Source organism: Nuphar pumila, chromosome 5, assembly GCF_984573655.1.
Source record: "Nuphar pumila chromosome 5, dmNupPumi1.hap1.1, whole genome shotgun sequence".
Taxonomy (NCBI): Eukaryota; Viridiplantae; Streptophyta; class Magnoliopsida; order Nymphaeales; family Nymphaeaceae; genus Nuphar; species Nuphar pumila.
Window position 1 is genome coordinate 102,888,653 of NC_143253.1, and position 14,584 is coordinate 102,903,236.

Here is a 14,584-nt window from a genome sequence, read left to right on the forward strand (position 1 = left end):
ACTCTTGGTTCGAGAGTTTTTCTTTAGAAATTCAAAAACATGGGTTTTATCGGTCACCTCTTGATCACTCGTTTATCTATAAAGGTAATAATTCCATCACCCTTGTTGATGATATAATTGTCACACGCAATGTTGTTAAAAACATGCCTCAAGGCGCAAAAAGCATGCATCGCCTTGAGGCGCAGGTGTGTAGCACAAAAGGCAAATGGTGTGCGCCTCATAGGCCTTGAAGTATGCACCATAAGGACCACAAGGCGAGGTGCGCCTCAGACTAAGGTAGGCTGAGGCGCACGCCTCAAATTCATTGGGTCAAAGCCCCCGTTTGACCCAAATCTAACTTATAAAAAAATAAAATAAAAGGGGAGGCCTAATGGTTAGGTCACTCTCTCTCTCGCTGAAAGAAAAAGAAGAAGAAGAAGAAGAGGTATGTAACCTCTCTCTCTCTCCTTTTTCCGTGTTTTCTCCTCTTTTTTCATCTTTATTTCTTCTTCCGCTCATCTGCTTCTTCTTCTTCTTGTCATTCTTCTTCTTTTTTGTGTCCCCTTCTTCTTCCCTCCTTCCTTTTCTTCTTCAGTTCTTCTTTTGTTCTCCTTCTCCGTCTCCTTCATCTTCTTTTGTTTCTTCTGTTCTTCTTCTCCTTCTTCCAGTCTTCTACTTTTGCTTCGTTCGCTATTCTTCTTCTGGTCTTCTTCTTCTTCCATTAACCTTTTTCTTCCCTCTTTATTTTCTTCTTTCCCACTTCTTCAAAATGGCTGGATTTTTTTTACAATTAATTGACTGCATATAAAAATTGTATATGCCAATTTTGTTAGTTTGTTTATGTACAAATTGTACATGTGAAATTGTTTCTTTCAGGTTGCATAATTATTTGCAAATATGCATGTGATTGTGTATGTATGTACGTGTAATTGACTCTTAGATCATGGAAATTCAAAAAAAATTGCTAAATGAAAATGTTTGTTTTTTTGTTTGTGAGACTCGGTGTAGACATGGATTATTATGTGTGATTTTAGTAGTTTGATAGAGCTAATTTTTCAAAAAAGCATGCATGAAAAATTAGCTTAATGTATGTTTAAAACTTTAGATGAATTTGTGTGCATTATATGATGTTAAGGAATTTGATTGTTAGTGATTTTGTTAAATTTTCATTGAATGCTCAAATTTTATTTTTTAGATACTTACATAGATCAAGTTGTTGCGTTAATATTACTTTTACATGTTAATCTCATATTTTTCGGTATTTATTTGAGATTTTCTATTTTTTATTGGTTGTTGCTTCATCAATAAAGCATTTCTTTTATTTATTTGTATTTTTAAATTTTTTTAAGTTTTTTTAAGTTTTTTTTATTAAGGCTTACGCTTTACGGCTTGAGGCTTATACCTCGCTTCGGTTTTTTGTGGAGCGCTTCGCTACACCTCAACGCTTTTCACAACATCGGTCACAAGCAACTCAGAGAGACATATAAGTCAGATCAAAGATCTTCTAAGCAAGAGGTTTAAAATAAAGGACTTAGGAACATTGAAGTACATTCTTGGCGTGGAATTGGACAGACGAGGAGATCAGCTTGTGTTGTCCCAACATAAATACAATCATGATTTGTTAGCCAAGGCAGATATGAAAGATCACAAGCCATTACATACTCTTGTTATACATCGATGTCTAGGTGTTGAAGGAGAATTATATAAAGATTCTACCTGTTATAGGAGCATAGTTGGAATGCTACAGTATTTGACTTTCACTCGCCCTGATATTGTGCATGTTGTGAATCAAGTATCTCAGTTCATGCATGAACCCAAGACAGTATATGGAACCTGTGAAAAGAATTTTGAAATACTTGAAATCAAAGTAATAAATCTCGCAAAAATATTGCGAGAAATTATCTGAAAGTTAAAATCGACAATTTCTCACAATTTTTCTGGCAAAAACAAAAATACCATGTTTTAAACACGATATTTATGTTTTTATCGACTATTTATCGTAAAAAATGTTTTTTATTTTTAAATATATTTTATTTTTATTTATTTATAAAACTTTATTTTTTGTTTTTTTGCCTAGATTTTGGCAAAAAATGCAAGATTTAAAAAAAAATTATTTTCAAGAGTTTTTGGTTGTTGAGATTTTGTGATTTTTTTTTTACTTTTGTCACTATGCTTGAAAGGTACTCTAGGAGATGGTTTGGTATATAAGAAGAGATAACGAGAAGATGTTCTAGAAGTGATGGCTTTCTCAAATGCAGATTGGGATGGTGATCCTGATGAGAGCAAGTCTATCTCACGTTACTGCATTTTCATTAGAGGGAATTTAGTATCATGGAGTAGCTAAAAAGCAAAAAGCTGTTGTGAGATCTAGTACTAGGGCTGAATACTGGTCTATGGCGTCTCACCTCAAAGCTAATGTGGATAAGGTACCTGTCAAGTGACTTGGGAGAGAAAATAGCAAAATTTGTATTGTTTTCGATAATCAAAGTGCCATCAAAATATCATTGAACTTAGTGCACCATGGAAAGACTAAGCACATTGAGATAGACCAGCATTTTATTCGAAGATTGAAGGACAAGAAATTGAGTGCGGTATATTACCACAGAGGAACAGCTAGCTGATCTCTATACTAAAGGATTAACAAGACAGACATTCTGGTATTTAAAGAACAAGTTGTCCATGGTTCTACCCATGTACAACTTGAAGGAGGCGTGTGATGTTTGGTGTATAAGGATCGTGGATCTGGTCCTGGATATGTTTGTTCTGATTCTATTCTTTTATTTATTTTTGCCTTATATTGTTTGTTTCTTTGTATTATACTGAAGGGGTATTATTGTAAATTGGTGTTTATGTAACAGTTCCAATATATTAGAAAGAGATAGGACGACTTCCCACATTGGGGAATCGTCTTGCTGTTCAGCCCTAATCTTCCTCTCTCCTCCCTCACGTCTGAAAGTACTCTGGACCAGGTTTAGATGCCAAAAGTTAACAGGTGCAATCTCAACAAATGTGATAAAACATGTTCTCAATGGAATTCAACGACAACATAATTAGTACGGCAAAGCTTATCTTAAAAGAATAAAGTCACGAAAGTGGTGGGGTTTTGAATAAATCAACCAGTTTGAAATGCCAAAATTGATGTGTTTAATTTTCTATTTGCACGCATGAATGGAGATCAAAATAAAGTGCAAAAATACTTGCATACATGAGAAGGCAGAACAATTGACTTTGCTTTCCTATATTCCCTGACAGCCAAATCATATTCACCCTTGCTGATATTTCCACGTATAGCACTTGGCAAATTAAATAGTGTTCGGAATCTCTGAAGCATTCCTTGAACTGACCTGATCTTTTCAGTTTGAACCTAAAATAGCATGACATGAAGAAGTTACAATTCAAGTCATTAAGATGAAACATCTGAAAACAACATTTGTAATACAGGTATGTATGTCCCAACCTGTCTTTCAAACAGAGGTTCAAGAGCCCTGTTTGCAACTAAACTAACATCCTTTATACAACTGTAAAGGTTAGCAGTTCCAGCACCTTCAGGATCTTCCTCTATTCTCTTAAGTTTTGACTGAATATCTGAGAAAGCGTAGAAAATGTTTTACTTGGACAAACTAAAAACCAATTGAACCATGATAAAATAAGAAGAACCGGAAATACTAATAGGTTTTGCATAACCAATATCACAAGAGAAGAAAACATCTTATGGATGCAAAAAAACAGAGAAGATTGTGAAGCTGCTGCATAATACCTACCATCTATTGTAGTTTTACAAGAGACAAAACAGTCAAAATTTTCTTTAACTAATTGCTTTCTCTGTTGAGTCCTCCCTCTGAGATCTGTTTTTAAACCAAGGGCTCCAGATTCCAAATCTGCTACACTTGTATTTTGGTGGATCCGGGAAAGATAATACTTTGCATCAAACTTGTCACAATAGAAATTCAACTTCTCTGCAAAATTTCACAACAGTAAATGGATGAGCTTAAGATAGCAGCAGTACAGGACAAGAGCTTTAGCAAAAGGCAGCCGGAGGTGCCAACAATGCACTGACATACCACAATCATTAGCACATCAGTGGCAATATAAAATATGACCTAAAGAAATGGTGGGAAGACAAAAGTGCCATACAGATGAGGTTGTACAAAGTAAACCTTCTTCCTCAAAGATGGAAATCTTGAACATATACCAATATAAAACCAGATCACCAGAAACAGATATCTAGAAGAGACAATGCCATCATCTTTTTAAATGTCCTGGCAATTTGTCCAACATTTCTTTAAGATCAATTAATGGGAACTACTACAAACACATGATAAGGCAATTATAATACATGGTTCCTAAAGCTGAAAAACTGAATATATCTGATAAGTGATAAAAGTAATTACCACGCATGCTTTGATCTATGATCCCTTTGTCAAGATTGTCTTGATCAGATGGAGAGCTTTCTACAGAATCACTAATTAAGGTCAGTGACCTCATGTCAATGATCCTGCACACAATAAAAATATTTTTTTTATTTGCTAATGGTAAGATGAAATTTATACAAAAGCAACACTAATAAACGACACTAGGAATAGATAAAGCATTTTTGAAAAAAAAACAATGCAGAAAAGGTGGGCATCCATGTTCATAAATAGCACCTATCTATCAATTCAAAACCTCATCCATCTTCTACTTTTTGGGATGCACACATGATTTAAATGTTTGTACACTTTGAGAGAGTGGAAGAAAAAGAAGTAAGCATATTTATATATATATATATATATTGGCCACATAGATTACACCATATTGTCTAATAGAAACCATTTATTTTTTGACATTTTTGTGATTTTTTTTGTTGATCAAGCATTATAGATATGATCTACATAGTTTTTGTAGTCAAACTCATGTTCTTGATTCAATTCAAAAAATAATCTCGATTGTTCAATTGTGTAGTCAAAAACATATTGGGTCCTTACATTGTGTTGCATAAGCAGGCTTTTTAATAGCTTCAAAAAACAACAGCTTACAATACCAGATTTTCAAGATAGAAAAAATGATGTTTTCATGTCAAATGAACCACTCCAAACACACCTGTTGGATCAGATTGATCATATAAATCTTGCACCCATGAGTTCATTCTAGAGAGTATGATATAGCAGCAGCTTACAATACCAGATTTTCACGATTGAAAAAATGAAGTCTTCATGTCAAATGAACCACTCCAAACACATCTGTTGGATCAGATTGATCATATAAATCTTGCACCCATGAGTTCATTCTAGAGAGTATGATATAGCAGGCTGAGTGTAGCCAATCCTTATCCTATTCATATATATATACTGGTTGAAGATGATTGCTTATTTGACAGAGAGAAACTTCAATAGGGATTAAGATCACCCAATGAGAGTACACAGCTGCAAAAAATGGGTAGCACCTGTTCGAGTTTATGCTAGAAGAGTAGCACAATAAATCAGCCAAGAAAGTAGCCAGCAATCAATCAGCATGTGAAGTGTTGGATGACCACCAACAGCAGTCCATGAATGTAGATGAGCAGTCTGCACTGGAGCAGCCTGTGAATGTAGCTGTCCAGTCTACACATGACAGTGTTATGAGCTTGGTATACACATGCATCCGAGCAAACACTGCATCACTCGTATAGAATTAGGCATCTGAGTGGGAGAATCATTAGTTATGAGGCACTTTTGACTGAATTTACAGTATTCATGGCAATTGTTCATCAATGTCATGAACCTAAATTTGCAGTGAGAACAAGGAAAATCAAAGGAGGATAGAAGCCATAAATGAGGAGCTTGAAGCCCTTCATCAATGAGGAGCATGAGAAATCGTAAATCAGCAGTTTGACAAGAATGTGGCAGGCTCCAAGTGGATTACATGATAAAGCATAAGTCGGATGAAATAGCAGCTGTTGGCACAAAGTTAGCTGATGCTTATTCCTTGGATACCATCCCTGTGGGCCTTCTACCTCCACGTGTTATTGCTCCATCAAGCTTTTGCCCATTGCAGAAAGGTTTAAAGCTCATCTTGCAGAAAAAATATTATGCAAACACATGGGCTAGATTACGATGAAACTCCTAGTCCCGTGGCAAAAATGGGTACCATTAGAGTTATTTTTTCCTTAGTCGTGAATTTTAGATGGAGTTTGGAGCAATTAGGTGTGTAGACTATATTTCTTGTAACCACTGGGATATAATGACGGAAATCCCTTGCAAAACGTTTATCACTTGAAGAAAGTAATGTATGGAATCAAACAGGCCTTTCATGTACAGCTTGATAGCTTCTGACATATGATATGTGCATGTAGATTGTTGACAACTTGGGTTGATCACTCCTTTCCAATCCAGCGACTTCAAATGATTCTCATACTCCTCCATGTTGACAACATGGTTATAATGGAGTTATCCTTATCACATTGAGAGATTAAGCAGTTGTTAAATGCAAGAGTTCCACATCTTAAGGTACTTTCTTAGGATTGAAACAGACCATGGACCTGGCCAGCAAGTTATTATCCAAAAAAATTATGCATGACCTATTACATAAGTCAGGCATGGTTGATTGCACACCTCTTTAGCCTCAGACTGCTACAAATAAACATTTAGTTAATGATGAGAGGACATTGTTAACTACATTTAAAAAATATAAAAGTGTTGAAGGAAGGTTGTAGTTATTATCTTTCATTAGGCCAAATATTATATTTATTGTTAATAGAGTGACACAATTTGTGCATCTTCCTAGGATCGGTCATATAGAAGCAGTTAAGAGGATTCTCAAGTACATAAAGGGTACGCCTAATTGATGGGGTCTGTCTAAACTGTATTGAAGACTTCTTGCTTAAGGTTGATACATATCTTTGCATATTCAAACAACAATTGGATTGGATATCCAATCACTGGAGATCTACTTCACGATATTGTTGTACATTGGTTCATGTTTAATCTCATGGAAAAGTAAGAAACAAACAAGGAAAGGTCAAGCACCGAAGCAAAATACAGGTTCATGGCTTCTGCGACAATTGAAATTACATGGTTGCGGCATATTCACACAAAACTTGATCAGACAATAACGTGATCTAATTTGTATTCTGATGATCAGGGTGTAGTTGTAATATCCATTAATCTACTTCAATACAAAAGCAAATAAACACTTTAATCGCAAGAAAATTGAGAACTAGGAATTATAGACCAAATTCATATTTAGGGAGCATCAAGCGGCTGGACCTATTTACAAAAAGGCTCTACACATTGGCATTGACAATTGAAAGTAAAGTTGTCCATGGTGGTTACCCATGCATAACTAGAGGGTGGTTATTAGATATGCTTATTGTGTCCAGTAACATGTTTAATATAGTAAAGATAGTATATATTGATGTAAATATTGCAAACCCCAAGGGCATTTTCGGTATATCAACTGGAACCCTAGATTTATTAATAATGATGAATCCCAAACAACATGTGATGTCAATGAACTCTAAGCACATCGGTATTGACAATTAAAAGTCAAGTTGTGCATGGTGCTTACCCATGCACAGCTTGGGCAGGCTGTTAGATAATGCTTATTGTGTCCAGTATCATGTTTAATATGGTGCAGATGTATTATTGTATCACCAAGAAATTTTTGGTATTTTAGCCATGGTCGGCCCTAGTATTTTTTATAATAAAAAATCACATATGCGATGAGACATCCAGTTCTTCCTCCCATTGCTTTCATCATCATCCTTTCTCCTTCCTCTCCTCTTTCTCAAATATAGCAACGGCTCACAATTATTGCAATACTTTTTCTTTGCAATCTTTGCCGAGAGATTCAGTTTACAAGTTTCTACCATATTTTTTTCTAATCCCCAAATATTTTTCCTAGAATTTCCAAGAAAAAGTCACATTTAGATTCTTCAAGAGAAAACCTCACCAATATCATCACAAGATCAATATTGGTGACATGTTAGATATATAAAGATGTAAAGACATACATTTTACATGTGAGCATGTTTGCAAGCATGAGCGTGTATATAAACACATACATAAACATGCATATATTTGCTTGGAATATTTTAAACAATTAAAAACCTAATATGGTGGCTCTAGTTTTTTCACAAAACATACCAAGAAGGGTATGTGTTTATAATAATTATAAATGTCTAATATTGGGACTATTTTTGATGTTTCACAGACATTGTTCTATGCCACTAATGATACATTTGATGGTGAAGGGACAAATATTCAATTGGAATATGTAGATGTGATACATACATATCTCTGAGTCTGCATGCGAGAATGCATGAACCTGCACGCAAACACACACACAGACCTTCTCTACATTGCACTCCAAGAAGCAATAAAAGAGTTTTCTATTACTTAGCTATTTCCCAGCCCTTGTGATACTCCACTCATTTTGAAAGAAAGCTGAGCCATTTCCCAGACCTTATGATAGTCCACTCATTTTGAAAGAAAGCTGAGAAAATCGAAAAGTTTCATTCTCTTTCAACTCTTGAAAGCCAAAGGGCTCTTTGTTTGATGCATTGTGTAATTACTGTGTCACTTTAATCATTTCAGAATCATCAACATTTCCTAATACCAGCTTAACCCATCATTTTTTTTTTCTTTTTAGTTACTTCCATTTCTCTTTTCAAAGATGTATGTTTCCAAAGAAGTGATAAATGTAACATTTATTGTCCCTGCAGATACACACGCCACAACCCTCTTCTAGTCAGATTCTTCTCATTGGTTCAAATCCTTATACCATTGTTCAGAAGCTACCTTTTGTTAAGCATGCTTCAAACTAGAGGGAAGCACGCTTGTCTTTATACACCAACAAAAAGAATAAATCAAACAAATCTTCACAAGATTCATTAACCCAAAATTCCTTTGAACCTACATTACGATGACATGATAATCCAAAACCATTTGTAAATCTTCCAGAAGCAGAAATCGAACAAATATTCAAAAGATTGCAATTTATATGATTATTCCAAATATTTTTTCAAACCTACATGATAATGGCACCATCAGAAAATATCATTTGCATAACCCATAGACAAGAGTTGCACAGCCATGACAGATATCATACCCAAGTCCTAAAGGATCCACAAATTCAATGCCTCGGGGTAAGGAGGATGGCAGAGTAGTGAGTCCCTTCCGACCCTTTTGTTCATATGATTGAGCAACAGGTGCAGTTCTTGTTTCTCGCATTTCACGCACTCTACGACCAAGCTACATACAGGGGAAAAAAACTAAAGTTAGTAATCTTCAAGTCATCAAGAATGAATACCACCAACATACAAGAAACAAGCAATAGAAGAGTTTACTCATGCAAAAATCAATTTGAAAATCAAAACTAAAGCATAAGCACTTGTGGAGTGACTCCACATCACTCTTTTCTTTTATGCAATAAAAACTTCTCTTTTCCCTCAAAAAAGAAAATACAAGCACTACATGTCAAGACTAATACACTTCAAAAACAGAACTCAAGTGCATAAAACATTTAAAAAAAAAGCACAGCTTTCCATAATTAACTTAAGTTATACTATACGTCAATGCTAAATTGGGAATTCTGTGATCCTTTATTTGTAAATTTATGTGCATGGATGGCCCTTTATTCAGCCAACTTTGTTTTCAAGTATAATACGATTTTAACTTTAGTCATCAAATTCAATAGGATTCAATTTGGAATTCAACTGCATAAGAAATGAAAAAAGAAACTGTTTTGAGCTTAAATTTGCAAACATATTACAGCTTTAAGGTATGCTTAGCTAGACCATGCCAGTTATCAAAAGTTTATATGAAATTACATCGTATGGCTATCAAAGTAAGAGCATTCAATTTTAGCTCCCCTTGAGAAAGCAGAAATATTTTTCACATTACATATCAGGCACTAAGTAAAATTGATTGGGTGCTCCAAATTTGGTTTGCTTTATAAAGGAAATAATATTGACATGGCTAATATGCTTTTGACAAGGTGACACTTTTAAAATTCATACTAGGAGTATTTGGAACCTTTTAAGAAATGTAGTGCACATCAATTACATATATACATACATATATATATGGAAAGTTAGCAGCTCCTAAACAAACTTTTGTCCAAAACATCCTAAATACTTCTAAAATCATAGTTGTAGGTGTTGTTTTCTTAATACAAACCTGTAGATGTGTTTACCATTGCTTCTTTACTGAAAACCGTGGTTTGGATCAAATCGATTTAACAAGAAGTTTGTTTTCTGTTCCAACTTTCAGTGCAATATGAGCAGTTTATTTTATTTTTTTTTCATTCAAAACATATGTAAACATGACAAATGCCTAAACTATTTCATGTTTTCTGTTAAGTAAGCTACAGAGAATATGTCTGTAAGATCAGAGTAAGCAAACACCCGAAACTTTGTCCATTGAAGCTATTTAGGATGGTTTAGAAGAGAAGACAGTTAAGTCTCTCTCTCTCTCTCCCCTTACGATGGTCCATTAACAATCTAGACTACTTGGGTAGAGATCCAAGTCTATTTAAAGAGCAGATCGAATCATCCGAATCCAACACGGCTAACTATGGCTATCAATATCAAAACTAATTGATTTTTTATTCACTGTAAAGCGTATTCAAAGGACTATAAACGATGAACCAGAACTTTGCCAACGTTTTAGGTCAAACCAAGGTCATTTAGTGGGTCAATTAGGCCAGTCAAACTCTAACTTACTTTAATAATAAGGTTGGTAGAGTTATATGTTCTTATTCAGAGAATACGTAAAAAGGTTACCCAAAAGTTAAAGTTGATGTAAGCTCTATCCAAATATGGACATATCTGAGTTGTACGACAGAGGCACCAACTGATTTAGTATCTTTCGGTCCACCTTTTAGTTAGTAGAAACCTACCCTAACTAGGAAAAGGAAGTTTACTCTAATTAGGAGATAAGGTATCCAATTAGTATATATACTATGTCACATAGGTGTGGGTACGGGTGCGGATGCGGCACTTTAAAAAAACTTGGGTGCGGGGAGGATATATATATATAATTTTTAACAGTTTTAAGTTAACACTATGTGTATTTGTGTGCATTTATGTATTTATATATATAATTTTTAACAGGTTTAAGTCAACACTATGTGTATATGTGTGCATTTATGTATTTATATATATAATATAGATAAAAATGGACTTGATTAGGGTTAACTGAATCCACTTTTGGATAGAAATGGACCTCAATGTTCGCAGGGTGCGACGCGGATGCGGTGCCCTGTTAGAAGAGTCCGTGTGACATAGTATATATAGGAGCAGACTGAAGGGTCTGCTCATTGTATAGGTTCTCCCCTTTATAGATAGGTGTTTTTTCTTTGAGAATTGAGAGCTTTGGAGAATTAATGAATGCAGAGTGAGTTTAAAGCCCGACTTCCAATTTTTCCCAATTTCAACCAACTAATCATATGGAACCCTTCTCGCCTGACCTCGAACAGACCGAAAAATAACTTGGCTGAAGAGATTTCTCCTCTCTTAGGTTGAATCCCTCTCTCATTACTTAAATTACATAAATAATCATGGTACTTTTTTTCAGAGATAACTATATTACTAGAAAAATCTAAACAATAGCAGCTAGCATAGCAAGATTTTTTCTTTCTAGGTTTTTAAAAGTCTATCACCTGGTGGGCAGTTTGGCATGTGTACATACATTCCACTAAGTTATTCTGAAGAACAATATTATTTTATTTAATATTTAACAGAAATTTATTATTGTTCTTCATAATAACTTAGCAGAATGTTTTCTTCAAGCTCATTGGTTGACCTTTTTTTCTGAGAAGAGAAAAAGTAAAGAAAAAAGCAAAAAACCATTACAGACATGAGACACCCCAAAGTGGGCATCTGTAATGCTTCGTGAGTTCTTCTTTAGTTTTTTTCTTCTCAAGAAAAGAGAAAGAAAAAAGAAAATGTCAAAATCAATAAGCTTGAAGAAAGCATTCTACTAAGTTAATAATGAAGAACAATAACATTTTGTTGTTACAATGTTCCACTTTACTTATTTCTTTGATTCATGCACATATATACAAAGTGCAACCTCATAAATCTTTGGAATACGCCAATGTGCACGCAACTGAATTTTTACATGTTAGTTTTATCATTCAGGCTTCTTTCCTAATTATAAGTATGTACCTTTTTAGGCCTATCCTAAAAAAAAGTACGTACTTTTTTTAGAACAATCCCATTTAATCAAGATTAAGCTCCATCCGATTTAGAAAATCATGAGCATAAATCAGTTCCAGATTTGCAAAAAGATTAATTGAACAGGCTATCCAGCAAAGGAGAAGAATCTGGATATTGTCAATTCCACGAATATCTTGCCATGGAACACTAGTTATCTTACTATAACAATGAAAATTACATAATTTAGACTGAAAACAGTAGAAAAATTCTTTTTAGAAGTAGTTTAACAATTATTATTGCTCTGCACTGGTCCTTATAGTCAAATTATATTGTACTTACATAAGAAATAGTGTTGGTTCATGGAAAGCAAAAAAACCTCAAATACATAAACTTGTCCTCAAGTCACCAGCCCAATCTACAAATGCTAGGTCAGAAATCCTTACAATCAAAGAATATAGTTGACCATCATTTCATGTTCAATCTACATGCCACAATTTTTCATTTAATGCTTTCCATGTGAACTAAAGCTTAGACTCTGCATGTTTTGCGGTATTTCTTTTGCCTGGGATAAAAAGGGAGTGTGGCACTCCATTCATCAGAGAAGATACAAATTAGACAAGATGCAATCACACCCCTAGAAAACACTAACGGAGGGAAATCTAAAAGAACATGTTAGCGTAGAAAGAATCAAGTTATATTCTGCAAGATCATATCCAGTCAATCCAGACCCTTGCAATCAGTTCCCAAAACCGGACATCATTTGAATTCAGGCATTCATGGGGTATTTCTTTATTTTATGGTTGTTTATTTTTCCTGCATTAATGTACTAATTGATTATAGTTTTAGAGATGATCTGGATGATGTTGTAATTTTGTTATAGCTCTCTGTGCAGATGTTACATTTTAATGGTTTTACTAATAATAAAATTGAAATGCTTTTAGAACATCTCGTCTTTTGTGTGGGCTATGTGCATGCATTAAGCTCAACTAAGGCATTCAAACTGATAGGTAGGAAGTGTTGACCCTCAATGAAGACCGTATTCACAATAACGATAAATTAATGATTATTAATCATTGACCCGAATTTGCAAATCACCCAAGCTACTAGAACAAGACTTGACAATCAACCAGAATCTCAAAGTTATGACTCGTGACAGAGTCTCCCTCCTAGTCAGTGACAAGCTGCAGCAAACGGTTGGTGCTTAGAGACAATGACAGCAATAACAAGCTGAACTGTTTGCTGCTTAATTCAATCTGGACTCAAATCAAGAACATCGGGACTCAGTAGATCATAGAGTCTATCGCATCCTAATTCATGCCAATCTGCACCGGGTCAGTGCAATAATCTCGATGTCATGGTAGCCCCCAAGTGGGGCAACACTTCCCCAATCAGCCTACGACACAACCCAACTCAAAAAACGATCTGTGACACTATTCTGTGCATGTGATCGAGGTAACTCGAATTCCTCAGCTTCCAAGCTTGCGTTGGACGGCAATCTCCAACCAAGATCGCTCCTTTTGTGAACCCTCGGATAGATTACTATCAATTCCGCAAAGCAATCGACAAGAGATAGAAACCCGAAATTCAATCAACTCAAATGGTCAACTTGCCTAGATTCACAAAACTCAGAACCAAACAGCCGAAATGGATCGCATACCTCCGCCTCATCAACATGTTTCCAGGCACTCGGCTCCTCGCCGTCCCACCCACGGTCCCGGATCTCATCCCTCCCGCCTTTATTAGCCGCCGGGCGCCGTGTGGTCCGGCCCACGGCCGAGTCATCGTCTTCCGAGGAGATACTGAGCAATTCCACCTCGGAATCCTCTTCATCCTTGGTCGGGCGCCGCGAATGCTTCGTCGGCGGGGGAGGCTTGGGTGGGGGGCCAGGGTTCCGCTGCTTCGACGAGGAGGGCGGCTGCACAAGGTTGACGACGGGGCGGGACGGCTTCTGCGGCGCCCCGGCGGCCCGCTGGGCTTGCTCCTTCAAGGCGATCTGGAGGAGCTCGTCCTCGTCGATGTCCTCGCCGTCGCTCGACATCTCCCGAGGATCTGCAGAGAGATATAGGAGATCTCTCTCTCTCTCTCTCTTAGGGTTTGGGGGAGCGAGGGGAGAGGAAAGGAGGGAGAAAGAAATCGTTGGGGGAGACGATCATGGAGGGAATAGATTTCTACACGGCAGGGGAAGGAACCTGCATTACTTTTATAGGGGGAGATCTTGAAATTTCCAATGAAACCAGGCACCTATGAGAAATTGGACGGGGTGCGACGGTGTTGTGTGTTCTCCCAAAACGCTGGTGCGTGTTCGGGGGTGCGAATGAGCGCCGCGGCTTATACAAGCACGTGAGGTTCGTATTATGGTGTGTGCTGGCGGCTTTCGAGTTTGGTGCCGTTGCAAATATTTAAGTACTCTTTCTCGTCATGAAATGATGGTTAAAAAAAAATTAAAAATATTCTTCATTCAATAAATAAATAATGATTTTAACTCTT

General features: G+C 36.1%; 1 protein-coding gene across 1 annotated transcript in view; it reads right to left on the bottom strand.

Annotated features, from left to right (window-relative positions):
- LOC149837956 (exocyst complex component SEC5A-like) overlaps nt 1-14,271 on the bottom strand; it is a 117,411-nt gene extending 103,140 nt beyond the window's left edge. Inside the window, exons 1-6 of the mRNA XM_090006287.1 lie at nt 13,755-14,271; nt 9,046-9,188; nt 4,371-4,474; nt 3,741-3,935; nt 3,437-3,564; nt 3,185-3,343 (exon numbers count right to left, since the gene is read on the bottom strand). Of these exons, the coding sequence (XP_089862413.1) occupies nt 3,185-3,343; nt 3,437-3,564; nt 3,741-3,935; nt 4,371-4,474; nt 9,046-9,188; nt 13,755-14,135 (1,110 nt within the window). The 5' untranslated portion in view covers nt 14,136-14,271. The remainder of the gene's footprint in view (nt 1-3,184; nt 3,344-3,436; nt 3,565-3,740; nt 3,936-4,370; nt 4,475-9,045; nt 9,189-13,754) is intronic.
- Between the last annotated feature and the right edge of the window lie 313 nt (nt 14,272-14,584).